This window comes from Megalobrama amblycephala, linkage group LG1 (assembly GCF_018812025.1).
Source record: "Megalobrama amblycephala isolate DHTTF-2021 linkage group LG1, ASM1881202v1, whole genome shotgun sequence".
Lineage (NCBI taxonomy): Eukaryota > Metazoa > Chordata > Actinopteri > Cypriniformes > Xenocyprididae > Megalobrama > Megalobrama amblycephala.
In genome coordinates this window covers 64,194,921-64,215,173 of record NC_063044.1, presented here as the reverse complement: position 1 = coordinate 64,215,173, position 20,253 = coordinate 64,194,921, and the positions used below count along the sequence as shown (strand labels likewise).

Genomic DNA, 20,253 nt, shown 5'->3' with positions numbered 1-20,253 from the left:
TTGTTTTAAATTGTAATAATATTTAACAATATTACTGTTTTTTCTGTATTTTGAATTAAAAAAAAAAAAAAAATGCTATGCTGAGCACAAGAGACTTATCTAATCTTACCTATCCCAAAATTTGTTTGTGTGTGTAGTGTTTATGCACATTAATTTTTTTCAGTTCACATTCAGGTCTAAAGCGCACAGCGCAGGTGCACTTAGGGCGTGTCTGAATCCACTTTTGCTAGTTTAACAACGGGAAAAATGGTTGGCACACCCGGCGCATGGTCTAAAAAATAAAATCCTTTTATTTTTCATATTTGGCATGTTTGTGAGCTGCTGTGCATCCCTGTGTGTGTAATAAGCAGAGTGTGCGCACGTTGTGCACCCGCCTATAGGCACATATTACTAATGCGCTCTTTAAATAACAACAAAAAAAAATTGCGCCATTGACTTTAGACCAGGTTTCAGTTGGTCAATGGCACAGTCTATTTCAGTTGCCTCAAAATAGTAACGCGCCAACAATGCACCTAAACACACATCGTTTTCAGACTAGCACGCCCATGGGCACACAAACGGGTGCAAATGCATTTGGTATTTAAACATTTCACTTTGAAAAAGAAGATAAAGAACACATAAAATTCATTTCAAATTTCAAGTTATTAGAAATGAACTATGCTAATGAAGCGACTGCCTACTCTGTGTCCACTCACATTAGTCGCCTCTCTGACGAGTCTTTGCTCCGTGTACAGGATGTGTTTGATGCATCTCACCAGCTCCAGGGGACAGCGGTCATATGTGCTCTGAAAACACATCCAGAATCAGAATTAGAGGAAAATAATCACACACACACCCCTCCATCTACTCTGTCATGTTTTACTTTAACTCAAGTACACTGTGTAATGACAGTAAACACTGTGGCTGCACTTTCCTGACTGGCCTGTTCTTAATAATGGCTTTATCATCATGCACTCTATGTCAACAACTGTCTCATTAAGTTTTTATTTCTCTATCTATATTCTCTATTTTTTTTTATTTCACCTAGGATATTTTAAGAGAAACATCTCAAATAATCATTTAATGGAGATCTGTGTGAGTCTGCATATGTCTGTTTCAGTGTGTGAGTACAAACATTTATGCAGGAGCTTTTGAATGTGTAAAAATCAAAACTCTGATCTGTTTATCAGGCAATCACTTTATTTAACTCATCTTTCCTGAACTGTACTTGCAAACAAAGAACTAGCCGAACCTTCAGCTGTGAAGCATAATGTCCTAATTTGATCTTGAGTAAGAAGCCGTCCTCTCCCACTTGATGCTCTGCTTTCTTCTGTAGTTCCTGGATCAGGCTGTCCAATAAACGCTTGGCTTTAATCTCCTCTTGAGGGTTCTCTAAATCTATCGCATCCCTGGCAGAGGACACACAGACACCGTTTGATATATTAAAAAATGACAAAATGGTAGTTGCAGTTCAAATTAGCTCAGGCAAACTCTTCACATACCAGAGTTGTCCCTCTATCCACTGGGACAGGTAGTGTCGCACCTCTATGGGGAAGTGTTGCCCGTAGAGAGACTGCATCTGGTGCAGAGCATCTCCCTGCAGCTGCTGGGCCTGGATCCACACTGCCATTTTCACTCTGACAGAGAAAAGGTGGGACGTCAGCATCAGGTACAGTACAAGAAACAGGTGAGAGTTGGGGAGCATGAGAAATGCTGAAAAAGGTTAACAGGGAAAACCAAAGAGATGCTCACATTACCATGAACATGTTTGTCACATTTCACACCAAAATCAAAATAAAGAAATGAAGTATTTTTAGGATAATTAAATATATATATATATATATATATATATATATATATATATATATATATATATATATATATATATATATACACTATATTGCCAAAAGTTTTGGGACGCCTGCCTTTAAATGCACATGAACTTTAATGACATCCTATTCTTAATCCGTAGCGATGTCAACAATCTGTAGGGATGTCAACAAAGACAGTTTTACAATTGTGACATTATTATAATGATAATTAAGCAACCCCTCACCAACCAATTTGTCATTAATGCTAAAATTATTATTAGATTTTTATATTATAATAAATTTTATATTTTATTATTATATATTATATTGTATTATATTTTACATTAAATTATTTTTAAATATATAGTCACTGATCATATTATATTTTTATTAAATTATAAAGTATATATACTATTTTTTACATATATACTAAATTTAATTCATGTTGATTTGAATTTAATTAAAATAATTATTATATATTATAATTATACATTATATAATAATATTATACTTATATATTTAAAAGGGTCATGACATGAGAAATCAAAATTTGCCTTAATTTTTTGACCTACAAGAGATCTTTGTACTATTAAAACTACACGCAAGTTTCATAGCCTAAAACAACCTCCTCATTATAAATAAAACATTTATTTAATCAAGCACCAAAAACAAGGGCTGCACGTTATATCACGATTTATTGCAAATTTTAAATCGCACACGATGTAGCAAAGGCAGCGATTATTTTATGCGCAGCTTGTCAGAGCTGTACGGCTCTGTGATCAGTATCAAATGCTTCTCCATCTGAAAGCCAGAGGGCGCTCTTGCGCAGAAACTCCACATATGCCCTGCCGCAGAAGTAGATAACACGTGTCATTCCAGGAAATCCTTATGTATGTATCGCTGTAGCTTAATAAACAGAAGATTGAAATGCTTTGATTGATTAAACATGACTAATAAACACACGACTGCCTTATTCTGTGTAAGACGCCACATCATCTCACAGAAGGATGCTCAACTGTCGTTATGAAAAAAACATGTTATTAAATGTTGTCTTTTGTTGGACAAGATGTTAATAAATGCTTCTCATGTCTGGAAAGATGTTTGACGTGTGTTGCTTTTTCAAATGTACATTATAAGCGACTCAAACTCGCAGTGCTTTCAGATGGATTAGCATTTGAAGCCATACTTCAATGACAAGCTGCGCATAAAAAAAATAATTGCAGCCTTTGCGATTTCATAATCACACTAAGAATCGTGTTTAAGCGCAATTTTAATGTTATTTTTCATATTGTGTGTTAAATCGTGCAGCCCTACCAAAAACAGCTTATTTGTATATTGTGGGATTTCAGCATCAGAAACAAGTTAATGGTTTATTTTAATGGCATCTTGGATTGCGTCGGAGGATTTTATGTTGGTTCGGAGCATTTTGTTTTGTAAATGAGGCAAGAGTAATGAAGATTTTATGAAGAAACTTATTTTGAAAGCTGAAGAAGCCAATTGTATTGGATCTGACAGCAGCAGCATCACAAACCATAAGTAAGTGGTTTTATAATGCTTTGTCTGTAAATTACAAAAACAATTACTCATGTGCAATAGCGAGTGGGCATTGATCCTATGCAATGATGTTAGCCAAACAGAACAGTGGTTAGCCAATCATAACAGACGTTAGCCAAACATAATAGCCTTAATGGAGCTGCCCCTTAAAACGGATCATTTCAGACAGAGGGTCAAAATGAACGTAAAATTATAGTTTTTCTGCATATATATGTTTTTTGTGCATCCATGTTATGACCCCTTTATTAAAAATACACTACCATTCAAAATTTGGTAAGATTTATTAATTATTTTAATAATAAGCTTCTTTTGCTCACCAATACTGCATTTATTTGATTAAAATCGTAATTTTGTGAAACATAATTATAATTTAAAATAAAAGTTTTCTATTTTCATGTATTTTAAAGCTGCAGTCCATATATTTTGCCTCTTTGTCGCCATCTCTGTTTGAAACCTGCAACTGCAGTTATATGTGGAATTATCATCTTCACGTGGGTTGTGCTTCGGCACAGTTCCTCATCCCAGAGGAATCTAATGTTTGCTGTAAGTCACTACATTGGTGTGGATAATGTACTTCGGAATCACAGATTCTACATCTCTAGTCTAATCTCTAATGTTAATTTGTCATACCATATAATCCGCCAACCAAATAAGTGTAATTATTGCAGCTACTGTGAGAAAAGATTATAATTGATCCGCTGCCTGCTGTATCCTCAAATGCCATATAGCCGAATTTCCCACCAGTACGGCTCTTATTGGAAAACATTATTACAAGCTTACCGTTGTGAATCAGGCTGAGGTAAGGGGATAGTTTTGAACACAGGCTGGTTAAGTACTTGCTCAAAAATTGATTTTGGATCATTTTTAACAAAAAAAAAAAAAAGTTACGGACTACAGCTTTAAATGTATTTTTTCCTGTAATGGTAAAGTTTTTTTTTTTTTTTTGTGAGTAATATGATTTATAAAAAAGGAAAAGCTCAGATGTATAAAAAAAGTGACATAAAATGTGTGCTTAATTGTAATAAAAATAATATACCAATTTAAAACAAACAAACAAACAAAAAAAAAGACAAAACAAATGCATAAAAAAATATCATGTTGAAGCCTAGGCAGTGACCATTAGGCCATGATGCTAACCCTGACAGGAACAAGTTTGATTCGTCTTGAGATCAAAAACTCTGAGGGAGAACTCTTGCAGAATGTAGTGAGAAGTTTCACAGTTTCACTTTCTGTACACATTTAATGTGTTGTGTCAACAAAGACAGTTTGGCCAAGAAGAAAACGTGAAGAGGAAGGAAATGAATGTTGAAATGAATCTTGTGCCATCCTCAGATAGACACAGACACACTAAGATGTCCATACTCACTAATTTATACTACTTTATACCACAAATTAAAAACAAAACAAAAAAACAGGGAAAATAAGAAAGCTTCATTGAGCATTAAGTGAGAGATGAGAGGGAAAAAAATGAAAAGCAAAGAGAAAGAATATGCTATTTGATAAAGTACTATAAAAGTACAAACCCGATTCCAAAAAAGTTGGGACACTGTACAAATTGAGAATAAAAACAGAATGCAATGATGTGGAAGTTTCAAATTTCAATATTTTATTCAGAATACAACATAGATGACATATCAAATGTTTAAACTGAGAAAATGTATAATTTTAAGGGAAAAATAAGTTGATTTTAAATTTCATGGCATCAATACATCTCAAAAAAGTTGGGACAAGGCCATGTTTACCACTGTGTGGCTTCCCCTCTTCTTTTTATAACAGTCTGCAAACGTCTAGGAGATAAGTTGCTCAAGTTTAGGAATAGGAATGTTGTCCCATTCTTGTCTAATACAGGCTTCTAGTTGCTCAGCTGTCTTAGGTCTTCTTTGTCACATCTTCCTCTTTATGATGCGCCAAATGTTTTCTATGGGTGAAAGATCTGGACTGCAGGCTGGCCATTTCAGTACCCGGATCCTTCTTCTATGCAGCCATGATGTTGTAATTGATGCAGTATGTGGTCTGGCATTGTCATGTTGGAAAATGCAAGGTCTTCCCTGAAAGAGACGACATCTGGATGGGAGCATATGTTGTTCTAGAACTTGGATATACCTTTCAGCATTGATGGTGCCTTTCCAGATGTGTAAGCTGCCCATGCCACACGCACTCATGCAACCCCATACCATCAGAGATGCAGGCTTCTGAACTGAGCGCTGATAACAACTTGGGTTGTCCTTGTCCTCTTTAGTCCGGATGACATGGTGTCACAGTTTTCCAAAAAGAACTTCAAGTTTTGATTCGTCTGACCACAGAACAGTTTTCCACTTTGCCACAGTCCATTTTAAATGAGCCTTGGCCCAGAGAAAATGCCTGCACTTCTGGATCATGTGTAAATATGGCTTCTTTTTTGACCTATAGAGTTTTAGCCGGCAACGGCGAATGGCACGGTGGATTGTGTTCAACGACAATGTTTTCTGGAAGTATTCCTGAGCCCATGTTGTGATTTCCATTACAGTAGCATTCCTGTATGTGATGCAGTGCCGTCTAAGGGCCCGAAGATCACGGGTATCCAGTATGGTTTTCCGGCCTTGACCCTTACGCACAGAGATTGTTCCAGATTCTCTGAATCTTTGGATGATATTATGCACTAAAGATGATGATAACTTCAAACTCTTTGCAATTTTTCTTTGAGAAACTCCTTTCTGATATTGCTCCACTATTTTTCGCCACAGCATTGGGGGAATTGGTGATCCTCTGCCCATCTTGACTTCTGAGAGACACTGCCACTCTGAGAGGCTCTTTTTATACCCAATCATGTTGCCAATTGACCTAATAAGTTGCAAATTGGTCCTCCATCTGTTCCTTATATGTACATTTAACTTTTCCGGCCTCTTATTGCTACCTGTCCCAACTTTTTTGGAATGTGTAGCTCTCATGAAATCCAAAATGAGCCAATATTTGGCATGACATTTCAAAATGTCTCACTGTCAACATTTGATATGTTATCTATATTCTATTCTGAATAAAATATAAGTTTATGAGATTTGTACATTTTTGCATTCCTTTTTTATTCACAATTTGTACAGTGTCCCAACTTTTTTGGAATCAGGTTTGTATTAACATAATTATTAATCTACATATATTGGTTCATATTTTGGTTGACCACCACCGTGTGTGTGTGCATAAGTGCTGGCTTGTCTCTGTGTTAATATAATTTGTTTAAGCCATCAACATAACATCCCTGCATGACTTGTTTGCGCATAAGCACATTCAAAACTACATATTCAACCATCCCTCCCGGCAGGGTCATCTGATGAGTCCGCTGACAGTTTTATGGTGATGACTGCACAGGCTGAAAAGAACCAGTGATGTTAGACTGAAGCATAATGCGCTAAAGGGGACATATTTTACACTTCAGTAGCATTTTAATTTTTTCCCCTAAAGTTCAAATTTGTGTGTGTATATATATATATATATATATATATATATATATATATATATATGTGTATATCCAGTGGTGGTCAGAATTATTGGCACCCTTGGTAAATATGATCAAAGATGACTGTAAAAATAAATCTGCATCATTTTTCCTTTTGATCTTTAATTAATAAAATTAGCAAAAATCTAACTTTTCATTGAAGAAAAAGAATTGAAAGTGGGGGGAAAATTACATTATGAAATAAATGTTTTTCTCCAAAACATGTTGGCCACAATTATTGGCACACCTAGAATTTTTTATGAGTAAAATATCTCTGAAGTATATTCCCATTCATATTTACATTTTTTTGTACCACACCAGGGTCATCATAAACATGAAATTGTCCAGTCATGACTTCCTGTTCCACAGGAGTATAAACATGAGGAAACACAAAGGCCAAATTTCCTTAATCATTCATCACAATGAGTAAAACCAAAGAATATAGTCCTGATGTGCAGCAAATGATTGTTGGGCTTCACAAAATAGAAAGTGGCTGTAAGAAAATACCTAAAACATTGAAAATCCCCATTTCCACTATCAGGGCAATAATTAAGAAGTTCCAATCAACTAAAGATGTTACAAATCTGCCCGGAAGAGGACATGTGTCTAAATCGTCCTAATGTGAAGTGAGGAGGAGAGTTTGAGTGGCCAAAGACTCTCCAAGGATCACAGTTGGAGAATTAGTAGAGATTAGTTGAGTCTTGAGTCTCAGAAAGCCTAAAAAAAATGATCAAACATCCCCACAGGTTTTTCGGGAAGGTTTCAAGAAAAATCCTCTGCTCTCATCCAGAAATTCAGTTGTCAGACAAGACTGGAACTTCAAACGGGACGAGCTTCTATGGTTAAATGAAACTAAAAAAAAAGAGCTTTTTGGCAGCAAACCCACCAGATGGGTTTGGTGCACACATGGATAAAAAGTACCCCATGGATTCTACCAAATATCAACAGATAAAAAATCAAAACCTGACCGCTTCTGCTAGAAATTCTATAATGGGCCGTGGTTGGATGTTCCATCAGGACAATGATCCAAAACAAACATCAAAACCAACACAAAAATGTGTCAATGAGCCCAAAACCAAGCTTCTGCCATGGCCATCCCAGTCCCCTGACCTGAACCCTAAAGAAAATGAGTGGAGTGAACCGAAGAGAAGAAGCACCAACATGGAGCTGGAATCTGAAGGATCTGGAGAGATTCTGCATGAAGGAATGGTCTCTGATCTCTTGTCAGGTGTTCTCCAAACTCATCAGGCATTATAGAAGAAGACTCAGAGCTGTTATCTTGGGAAAAGGAGGTTGCAAAAAGTATTGAATAAAAGGGTGCCAATAATTGTGGCCAACGTGTTTAGGAGAAAAACATTTATTTCATAATGTGATTTTCCCCCCACTTTCAATTCTTTTTCTTCAATGAAAGGTTAGATTTTTGCTAATTTTATTAATTAAAGATCAAAAGGAAAAATGATGCAGATTTATTTTTACAGTCATCTTTGATCATATTTACCAATGATCCAAATACTCTTAAGTATTTGCCTATTAAAATCCAAACAGCGACTTTTTTTGGCCGGGCAGTGTATATATATTTATATACACTGCCTGGCCAAAAAAAAGTCACTGTTTGAATTTACTGTTTGAGTCTATGGATGGATCATCATTATAGTGATTATTATGTTTCTAGCATGTTATATGTTTGGCAACGGTTCTTTTAACCCTTAAAGATGGAGTGTGTAGCTTTTCATTTCTTAAACAACCATGTATTAAGACGTATCGTGGCCATATTCCAGGATGACAATGTCAAGATTCAAATTGTGAAAGAATTGTTAGGAGGGAGCATGAAGAATCATTTTTACACATGAATTGGCACTGACCTTCAATTTTTGGTCAAGATCTTGTATTGACAATGCAAGAGGTGAGCACTCTGTAAAGTCTACTCCAGCACATCCCAAAGACTTTCAATGAAATTAAGGTCTGGACTCAGAGGTGCCCATTCATGTGTGAAAATGATTCTTCACGCTCTCTGAACAATTCTTTCACAATTTTAATCCTGGTGAATCTTGACATTGTCATCCTGGAATATGGCCATGATACGTCTTAATACATGGTTGTTTAAGAAATGAAAAGCTACACACTCCATCTTTAAGGGTTAAAAGAACCATTGCCAAACATATAACATGCTAGAAAAAAAATGTGTGTGTATATAATATCTATCTATCTATCTATCTATCTATCTATCTATCTATCTATCTATACACACACACACACACACACACACACACACACACATGGCTGTAAAGTAATTTCCAATAGAAATTCACAAGATTAATATTAAAATAATATATATGAAGATTAATAATCATAATTATTGAATTATTAATAATCATACATAATTAATAACCAAAATAAATTAGAAATCTATATTAATCTATAATCTATATGAATCTATATGAATCTATAAATATATATTAATTTGATCTGATTACATTTTTAAATAAATTTATTTTGAGATTAATCCTGATTATTAATCTTGGTTATTTCATTCTGGTTATGAATAATTAATGCTCATTAATTACACAATTATTGTGAGTGTTAATCTTTATATAATAAATCTAGATTTTAATAATCTTAATATTAATATTAGATTTTAATAGATTAATTAATAAAAATTATGAATTAAATAATTATTGTGTTTTTATTTATGTTTATCTTATCTTTTTGAAAAAAGTGAAAATGAAACTGTAATCGTATCAAAATTGGTTGGGTCCCTGGACTTCAGCTTGAAAACCCCTGCTTGGAAGTCGCTGTGGTAAGAAAGTGTCTTCAAAGAACATAAACGATTAAGACAAAGCAGCAATTAAAATGAGCCATGTGAGAAACCTTTGCATTTGATTTGCTTGAGCTGTCACCTATAAGCATAAGAGCTTTCACTCAAAACGGAAGAAACTTGTAAGAGAAGAGAGATCTCCCGCCTCTTCCTGTCCCACTCGTTGTGTGTGTGTTCGCATTCGCTTGAGCATGTGTGTGTTTCCAAGCAGTGCAACCACACAGACATGTACATGAATTGAAAGCTGCACACCTACACAGAGACACTAAAACCACTGATTTCCAGTCAGCTTACCACACACACGAACACTACACTTATAAAGAAGGCAGACACAAAAGCCACTCATTGCCAGTCAACTAACCACCAAGACAAACATTTGATTCCGGTTGATGTGATGGATTAAGGAGACTGATGTTTGATGTGATTTGGATGGTTGCTTCTGCTGAATTCAGGTCAGATGTCTCTCTGATCTTATGAAGCATTCTTGACCACGACAGCTCACTGTACCCATTAACACTTCCTCTCACACCTGCTCTCTTCACCACTCTATCAATCCTATTGAATATTTGTTGGCTGCTGATACACTCTTAAAAATAAAAGTTGCAAAAGGAGGTTTTACAGCCGTAGAAGAACAATTTTTGCTTCTCCCAAAGAATCTTCCAGTGAACAGTGCTTGAAATAACCTTTTTTTTTCTTAGTGTGAAGAACATTTTAATAACCTAAAGCAGGAGTGTCCAATCCTGCTCCTGGAGGGCCACTCAGCTGCAAAGTTCAGCTCCAACACCAATTAAACACACCTGAACCAGCTAATCAAGGCATACTAGAAACTTGTATAGCTAGTTGGAGCTAAATTCTGCAGGAAGGTGGCCCTCCAGGAATGAGTTTGGACACCCCTGATCTATTGCACTATGAAGAACCTTTTGACAACTGAAATGTTTAATCATGGCCAATAAAGACCCTTTATTTTAACCCTTTAAGAGTGTATGGATGTTGAATTGTTTCCACACATTCTCTAACACTAACCTAAAGAGATAGCAATAGATTATGGCAAATATTTAACCTTTTAGAGGTCTCTTTTTAGGAAAGTGCTTTCTCTTTAAGAGTACATGTCAGCGAGAGTTGCTGTGCTCAACATTAGCAGCAAATGCATAATTATTATTTTTTTCATTTGAGTTTGTTTCATGGGAAAAAGGTAGTCTTCTTTGTCTTTGTCAAATTAAGCAAATTAAGTTGTTTAATTGCATTAATAACATGATATGCAAATTAATTCAATGAATTACATTTCATTTTCAAGTCAGTCCAGGAACATATTCTCGGTATCTTTCTTAAAGTGTTCAATTTGGAATGTAGTTTAATTAGACTGATGACATTATATAATTGTAAATTAACTGTAATTAAATTTATTAATAAAATCAGGCCATGTATATATTTTAGACATTTTTCTTGTAAAGTCAGGCCGTGTTTTAATTTGATCAGGCTTGTTGTGTTTTAATTTGGAATATCAATCGATACGAATGATCAATTCATTAGTTTGACTGAATTACATGTTTGTCACATCTGTTGCATGAAGAAAGCAATATCATTAAATAGTCTTTAAAGTCCCCATGCATGAAATCAAAATTGTTTTTGGCTTTTAGTATGAATATGTCAGCCTTACTGTTATCTATAAGCTAATATTCTCTAAAACAATGACAAAATTTGCATTTAGAAGATATAAGCATTCAAAACTTCACACGTCACAATGCACTTCATATTCTCATCAGATTTTCTGTCCAATCAAATGCCAATTTAAAGCGTCCCACCCCCTACATTATAGAAAGACAATGAAGCTGTGGCTAAAACAGTAACTTGCTCATATGTTTACTATTTTCTATGGTGAATGGCACATAGTACACTATATAGGGGAAAGGGAATAATTTAGACAGTGTAAATATGCTGTCCACTGGGGCGAATGAAATCTGGTTTCACGTTAGTATCACATGAACCGCTGCAGCACACACATAGTCTGCTCCAGTCCAGAGACACGAGAGTACAGAGTGGATCGTATGCGCGAGTCGGTGCAAAACAGAAAACATATCGGACCCATTTGAATTCTGCACAGAATGCTATATTTTAAAGCCATATGGAGGAGATCAGTAGGAGAAACAGTTAGAGATTAGGAGGAAACTGTGGCTTTACCAAGCTCAACAGCTCTGGCCAAGCTGTGATATAAACAAAACGCTATTGGCTATTTTAAAAAAGGGGAGGGGCTGTTCAATATGTCCCGCCCCTGTCTTCCTGTTTCATCAACACATTGAATAAAGCTGCATGTCTCTTCAGTGGGCCTTTAATAAACAAAGAAAACACACAAGAGAAATATCTACATCAACCACACAGAAAAACAAAGATGATAACCGCCAAAGAACTGGTATATATACACAAGGGGACTAAATGAGTCAGCTGTGTCTGAGTAACCAAGGAAAATAAACAATAAACCAAAACACAGGAACAGAAAGACAAATAAACAAAAAATAATCCACACAGAGATGCAAATTAATCGCAATTAATTGGATAAATCCAAAAATGTTTGTGTGTCTGCATGTCCTTTGATCATCGTGTCACATAACGCAGCGTCGCACTCAGAATGTGACCACACATCTAGTGCTAAGGTCAGTGGCCTGTTGCACAAAGTCAGTTTTAGTTTCTACCCATGTAAGTTTAAGATCAGTTTGAGCAAACTCTGTTTTTTCGGGATCATGAAGGTGGATTGGTTTTTAGCGGGTTTCATTGCTATGGTAACTTACGCTACACAGCTAACCTGCTCCGGAGCAGGCTTTATTCTGAGTTAGAGATCACAAACCCAAACTCGACCAATCAGGTGTGAGTAAAGTGACATATATCTGATGCAATAAAGCCACTCCCCCTGTATCTCTCACTCCAAATTAAATCAGTTTATAGTGAAAAAAAATGTAAAGACAAAATTGCTCATCATTTGCTATTAGTTATTTAAAACCAGAGTTGACAGAGAACGTTTACACCCAGCCCGTTTAGCCTGATCTAAACCAGTTTGGATTTATCTGGATTTGTCTACTCTGAAACTTGAGTTTGTTCAACTAGCTTCATTCAACAGGCCACTGAGCTTTGAGATTATTAGGACCAAATAAGGTTTTCAGTGGAGCTCTGAACATCATACATAATACATCTGAAGAAGCAATTTTACACGAAGATACTCTTCTAGACTTCTCATCTGCATTTAACTACAGTACCTTGTTCCCTTGAGGCTTAAACACAGATCAAGCTGTGATTCCATCACATTGTGAATTCTGGACTTTCTCTCCTGTTGAGAGCAGTATGTTTAAAACAACAGAAACTACCATCTCCTGCTTGTTTGTTTCTACTGGGGCTCCTCAAGGTACTGTGATCGTCCCAGTGCTATTGTCTGCAAATACACATAATATGAGGAATTCAGATAAGAACTGTTAAAGTTGCCCTAGAACCAGTTTTTACAAGATGTAATGTAAGTCTAAGGTGTCCCCTGAATGTGTCTGTGAAGTTTCAACTCAAAATACCCCATAGATTTTTTTTTAATAAATTTTTTTAACTGCCTATTTTGGGGCATCATTAACTACGCACTGATTCAGCGTGCGGCCCCTTTAAATCCTCGCTATCCCTGCCACCCAAGCTCTCGACTACAATACAGTGCATAAACAAAGTTCACACAGCTAATATAATCCTCAAATGGATCTTTACAAAGTGTTCGTCATGCATACTGCATGTATGCATCGGATTTATGTGAGTACAGTATTTATTTGGATGTTTACATTTGATTCTGAATGAGTTTGAGGCTGTGCTCTGTGGCTAACGGGCTAATGCTACTCTGTTGGAGAGATTTATAAAGAATGAAGTTGTGTTTATGAATTATACAGACTGCAAGTGTTTAAAAATGAAAATAACGACTGTCTTGTCTCCGTGAATACAGTAAGAAACGATGGTAACTTTAACCTCATTTAACAGTACATTAGCAACATGCTAACAAAACATTTATAAAGACAATTTACAAATATCACTAAAAATATCATGTTATCATGGATCATGTCAGTTATTATCGCTCCATCTGCCATTTTTCGCTATTGTCCTTGCTTGCTTACCTAGTCTGTTGATTCAGCTGTGCACAGATCCAGACGTCCTGCACTTGTCTAATGCCTTGAACATGAGCTGGCATATGCAAATATTGGGGGCGTACATATTAATGATCCCGACTGTTACGTAACAGTCTGTGTTATGTTGCGATTCGCCTGTTTTTCAGAGGTCTTTTAAACAAATAAGATTTACACAAGAAGGAGGAAACAATGGAGTTTGAGACTCACTGTATGTCATTTCCATGTACTGAACTTTTGTTATTCAACTATGCCGAGGTAAATTCAATTTTTGATTCTAGGGCACCTTTAAATTGTAGATGACAGAAGTCAATATGGTCGCAAGCTTCGTCGTTACTGACACAATTCAATAAAACTTGCGACCATAGTTGACTAACAATGCTTTTGGGAAACACACCCCAGGTAAGTTCGAGATTAGTTTGAACAAACCCTGTTTTTTCGGGCTCAAGAAGGTGAACTGTTTTTAGCTGCAAGGCTAAGCAGGTTTTATTCTGGGTTAGAGATCACAAACCAAAACTGGACAAATCAGGTGTGAGCAAAGTAACATATATCTGATGCAATAAAGCCACCCCCCCTATATATCTCACTCCAAATTAAAGCAGTTTATAGTGAAAACATTTTAGAGACAAAATTGCATGTCTTTTGCTGCTAATTATTTAATATATTTATATTATATGAATTAAAATTATGTATGACTCATATTTATATAATTATAGTAACTGACAATTAATATTAAACTTTAAATATATAAATACAATCTTTAATATATAAAGTTTTTCAACAGACTAAGCTTGTTTGTATTTGTCTGAGCTCTTTGTAAACCTATATAAATTATTATTTAAATTCAGTTCATACGTGCATTTATATTTTCATTCATCTGCCTTCTCCGAACTCTTGCTGCAGCACCAGTGTTTATTCCTGCCTTGTATTTACATTTATAGATTCTTGATATTCTTTATAACAATCTCTTTATCTCTCGAGAGAGAAGTGAATCAAACTGACGTCAGAGATGGTCTTATTATTGGGATATACGAGGGTCTTTGGCTCAACAATTGGAGAAAGTATAGTGGCTAACTTGGATCACGTGTTCCTTGATAACCAATCACATTTTTTGCGGATAAATCACTGTTTGCGGATACCACAGAAATGAATGAGAACCATAAACTGAATCCTACCAGTCATGCAATTTTTAAACTATAAAAATAGATCAATCCAAAACTAATATTTAAGAGCAAACATAAGTTTAGCTGATGTGCTGTCGATTTATTAAATGATAAGCCATTTTCCCACAAAAGCAGTTTATTCAGCATAGTGAAGCCTCTCCTCCATTGACATCCGTTACAAAAACGGCCTCTGGTCTCCTCCCTGCCTACCACAGTGCTGCGCTATTTTTTGCTAACCTTGCAGGCTTGCACTCAAGTGGCTTTGCTGAAGCTCTCCATGTTCGCTGCTCGTCACACTTTCAGGTTCATGTGCTCTAGAGTTAATCACAAACTCTGGATCAAACCCTGAGTTGACAGAACGATTATATTGAGCGTTGTGAGCCCGCTGAACCTGATCTAAACCAGGATGAATTAGTTTGGTTTTGTCAACTCTAAACCTACTCTGAAACTCAGAGTTTGTTAGCTTCATGCAACAGGCCTCTGGAAACCAAAGAACGGGGGGTGGAGGGTGCAGATAAAAAGTGTGGTTAAGGTACAGCGTAGAGTCCTGTATAAGCAGCGGCAACCAAAATGACATTTTATTGACCTCTTGGTTTCTATTTCTGCAGAATCACACTTGGTAGCTCTGCCTACAGTAAAATCTCATCGGTTGAAAGTCCCACAACACATAGCTGTATATTAAACATCAAATATATTCTGATTGTCTGCAACTGTGTTGCATCACATCTAGTTGGGGAACAGTGCTAGTAAACATACAGGTAAATGCCAATATCTGTAAATCTATAATATGAACAATGTATACAGCAAAATTCTATATAGGAATCAAAAAGTCCCAAAAACTTAAAGGGATAGTTCTCCCAAAAATGAAAATTCTGTCATCATTTACTCACCCTCAAATTGTTCCAAACCTGTATGAATTTCTTTGTTCTGCTGAAGATATAATATAGTTTGATATAAGGAAGATATATTAAATAAAGTTTGTAACTAGGCCGTTTTGGTGGCCCAAAACTGTTCAGTTTCCCACATTCTTCAAAATATCTTCTTTTGTGTTCAACAGAACAAAGAAATTTATACAGGTTTTTATTTTCATTTTTGGGTGAACTGTCCCTTTAAGGTCAGTAGTCTCAAAAAGTTAACTGCAAAAAATACGAATCTTACACTCAAGGAAGACAAAAAAAGCAAACAAAAAACACATTTCTAAGGCTCAAACAGAGTGAAAATGTAAGTAAATAAATAAATAAACCATAACTAAATTAATAGTAAAAGTTAGGCTGTGTATCAAGCCCTGTGGCCTTCCTTGGCTTCATGACCTTTACGACCGTGGAGGAGGCTAAGAAAATAAAATACACAAACAGTACACTTCTCAAATACCTTGAACCTCCACCTTCAGGGAGGAGGTAGATAATTCCTCCGCTCAGTAAAAACAAATTACAAAGGCATTTTTTCATTCCTGTAACTGTAAGCCTTTACATAAGGACAATGCCAAACTCTGTGAGGGGAGGTGTGCCACGGGGGAACTGAGTGCATATAGTCAGTCCTGATTTAATTATGCTCTATAATTATGATACTTAATTATGCTTTGACTAGTATTTGTCTTATGGGTTATAATGTGTGCCAAAGTCAATGGGCAGTAAACGGTATTGTATTTTATCGTAACATTTTATAGATACACAGATCATTTTCTATTTTCATTTACTTCAATTTACAATATAATATATTGGAATCTGTATCAGCCTGTGGTTTTTTAGCCATAATCTACACTGTAAAAAGAATTGTTGGTTTAACTTAAGTTAAAGTAAGTTTTCCTTAAAATTTTGAGTTCATCGAAATTAAAAATTTGAGTTAATACAATGAAGGCGATTGACTTAATCAACAAAAACTCAAAATATTATGTTATCTGAAGCACATTAATTATTTATGTTGATCTGACAAAAGAAATAATGTTGTGAAAACAAATCATGATCATATTTTTTTACAGTGTAAAATGATGCATCGATTTGGGCATTTTTTGTTGGTACTGATACTTGTTTTGTTTTGTTTGTTTTGTGTTATTTTATTTTAAACATGGTAAAATTGCTGCATCCTTTAATTTTTATCTTTTAATTTAAAGAATATTTAATAACTAATATATTAATATTTAATATAATCTTTAAGTATCATCATAATAATCTTACTTATTAATGCCATTTTGTGATAATTATTTTATATTAAAAAAAAATGTTTGTTCCTGAATCACAATAACATGTAGATGAAAATTAATTAATTGTTTGTTAAAAGTATTAAACTTAATTAAAACATGTACACTGCTATGCAAAGAGTAACTCATTATCCCTTCCAACTAACTCAAGGTAATAGTTTTAGTTCCCTTTCGATTTTGGTCACTTTGACATTACGTCAGAAGCTGACGCTATGGGGAAACACCTTTCTCCTCAGCTTCCGACATAATGTCTCGTTCTCTCATCTCAGAGACCTGAGGTTGCGTTTAGTAACCAGAGACATTTTCTTTATCATTACATCATAATAACAGCATCAAAAAAACAATAGCAATCGCATCACGATTGGAATCACATTGCAATTATAAATCACACCAAAATAAACAAGACAATCAATCACACACACACATATGGGTCACAGACAAATAAAGCTTCAAAAAAGTTTTTTTTTAATCTTTTCAAAACGGATGTAAATGCATATTTTTGAGTCATGAACAATGTGTTTAAGCAAGTTTCAGTTGTTAAATAACATTTTAAAGTGTTTACATTTTTGACTGTTTTACTGTCTGGTGGTACAACCAAATATTTGTAAATATTCCTAATTTAATTTATAAGTAAAATCTTAGCAAAGTAATCCTCAAAGTTAGAGTGTCTATACATTATTATTTTGTATTTTATTCATATTAATTTATAATTATTGCATTTGTGACCAGGTATTTATGTACTGTAGTATCTTTAGCATGTGATTTTACTTTTTAAGGACAGAAAAACAATCATACAAGTATGCCAGTAAATGCATTCAATACTATAACTATTTACAAACTAGTTTTCAACTATTTGTTCACTTTGACCTATTATTTGTTGGTTTAAATCAATAATTTACATGGTTGCACCACCTGATTTTTTTTTTTTTTTTTTTTTTTTTTTTGTATTTCAATTACATGCAAAAAAAAAATACAAGTGTTTTAGTCAACAGTATCTATAGAAGTAAAAGTAGTAAATTGATCAAAAACAGAATAAATCTCATGACATCACATTCAGAACAAACGGATAGGCTGATACAACTCCAGATACAACTGGAATGGGCTGATTTGTTAGAAACACTGTAACTGATTGGGACTGAATAACAACAAAACCCTGTTTTATATCGATACAAAGAAAATTTGAATTAAAGAATTTTAAATTATAAATTAAAAATGCATTCATCAAAATGTTTAAAACATTAAATCCATAGGAACTTTAATGAAACACTATAAAATAACTACTAAACAAGATTCATTACCTCTCTCTCTTTTTTTTGTTTGAAGATATGCTACTCTTGCTGTCGGATCAAATTTAATGTGCCATGTACTAATGCTACTATGTATTAACATTTAAATTAATCATTTGATACAGTGCACTTATTGTATACATATCAATTTAACATTGTACTTATATTAAAAAAAAAAAGCCTGCATATTACCTGCATTAATTTTTGTAATGACGTCTATAATTACACTTTCGACCCTTCCCTTACCCCATACCTACCCCTTATACCTACACATATCACTAAACACATCCTAACCTTACCCGTATCCCACGTCAAGAGCAGCACAAGTGTTTCGCAAAACAACATGAACAAGTACATCATACCTAACTTTTTTATGCGAGTACATAAAAGTGACCAATTTTTCTTTACTTGATATGATAGTGGCATCTAAAATTATTTAAAAATTGTCATGAAAATAATTGAAAGTGTAAAAGATCTTTAATTTAAAACTAACATTTTAGAGCAATAATAAAAAATAGAATAATAGACAATCTTAGCTTAAATTAATGATTTATTTAGCTTAAATAATGTTTTTTTTTTTTATTTCATATAGGGATATTCATTGCAGTTGCACCACCTGACAGATAATTATACATTGAACAGGCTTCTACTTGGATGCCTGTATTAGCTTTTGCCTACGCTAGCAAGTACATACAGAGAATTTCTAAATACAATAAAAAAAAGTTTACGATATAATAACAATTTCCTAGTTTTACATTGGTTGTACCACCTGACATGGAAAGTGTACAAACCTACTCATACTTGAAAGTAGCTATTTTTATCAGTATTTGAGAAAGATCTACAAACCTTTTCTCTCTGCAACAAGGATCAATTGGGGTCCTCTGGATGCTGCATTATCATGCTTACTGTTATTACCTTTGCAATTCATATTAAAAGACCCATGTTTGCAGTTGTGCCACCCTGACATTTTGGGGCTTTAAGATACCAAAACATAAAAAAATATTTATTATTTGAACGTACTGAAAATTAATTCAAACTAAATAGGTTTTATAGAATAAAGCGATACATGTCATGAATTTATCAAATTATTTTAAAAGGAAATAAGGCACTTCATGTAAAAAAAAAAAAATATGCACATCATGTCATTGACCCATATGCAGACATTTATTTTACCTCTTATCTCAAGCTCTCTGTTACCATCTAAGAACAGGAACTTCTGGAGAGGAAACCCGGAAAACCTGCAGAAAGAGAGAAGGAGAGATCTGTATGAACCCTTTTGTCTTAGCATGTGCAGTTTTGAGTAAAGAAAAAGAAGTACACATTTCTGTATGAAAAAGTTCACAATGCAACAGTCCTAATTAATTGAACAGAGATACACACACTAAACATGTGAGGTAAGAATACAAGAGTTTAAGGTCTGCAAGACTGTTACTTCTTCTCAGTCTGTTGTTCTTTTCTCAGAGGGAAAGAAAATCTAAGAGAGAGAGAGAGAGTGAGAGAAAGAGGAATATGTCCACTGACAGTTGAAGCATTAAATGTGAAGCATTAAATCTTGATCTACGGTTACTGGGTGCATTCACAGCCCACAGACGCTGAATGGAGAAACTAAAGGACACACACATCCTCTGGAAAGAGGATTGGACAACTGAACATATGCAAAATGAACACTCATATTGAATCACTTGCATAAATGCAAAATGTGGTTCTTTTCTAAAAAAACAACAACAACAACAACAAAAAAACAGCAGTGTAGGATTTAGTGCATTCTGGAATGATCCCTGAAAATCGCCTGAGTGTCTGCCATGAACTAAGACTATGACTTATCTCTTCTAAATCAAAAATA

At 34.7% G+C, this 20,253-nt stretch overlaps 1 protein-coding gene across 2 annotated transcripts in view; it reads right to left on the bottom strand.

The window, feature by feature from the left end:
• The window catches only part of stat5a (signal transducer and activator of transcription 5a), a 99,413-nt gene that overhangs the window by 32,684 nt on the left and 46,476 nt on the right, over window positions 1-20,253 (bottom strand). The window contains exons 2-6 of one of the 2 annotated variants that reach the window (XM_048209350.1): window positions 19,584-19,648; window positions 19,257-19,384; window positions 1,482-1,616; window positions 1,232-1,388; window positions 696-785 (exon numbers count right to left, since the gene is read on the bottom strand). In XM_048209350.1, coding sequence (XP_048065307.1) covers window positions 696-785; window positions 1,232-1,388; window positions 1,482-1,609 — 375 coding nt within the window. In that variant the 5' untranslated portion in view covers window positions 1,610-1,616; window positions 19,257-19,384; window positions 19,584-19,648. The remainder of the gene's footprint in view (window positions 1-695; window positions 786-1,231; window positions 1,389-1,481; window positions 1,617-19,256; window positions 19,385-19,583; window positions 19,649-20,253) is intronic. The other variant, XM_048209341.1, reaches the window with a different exon arrangement.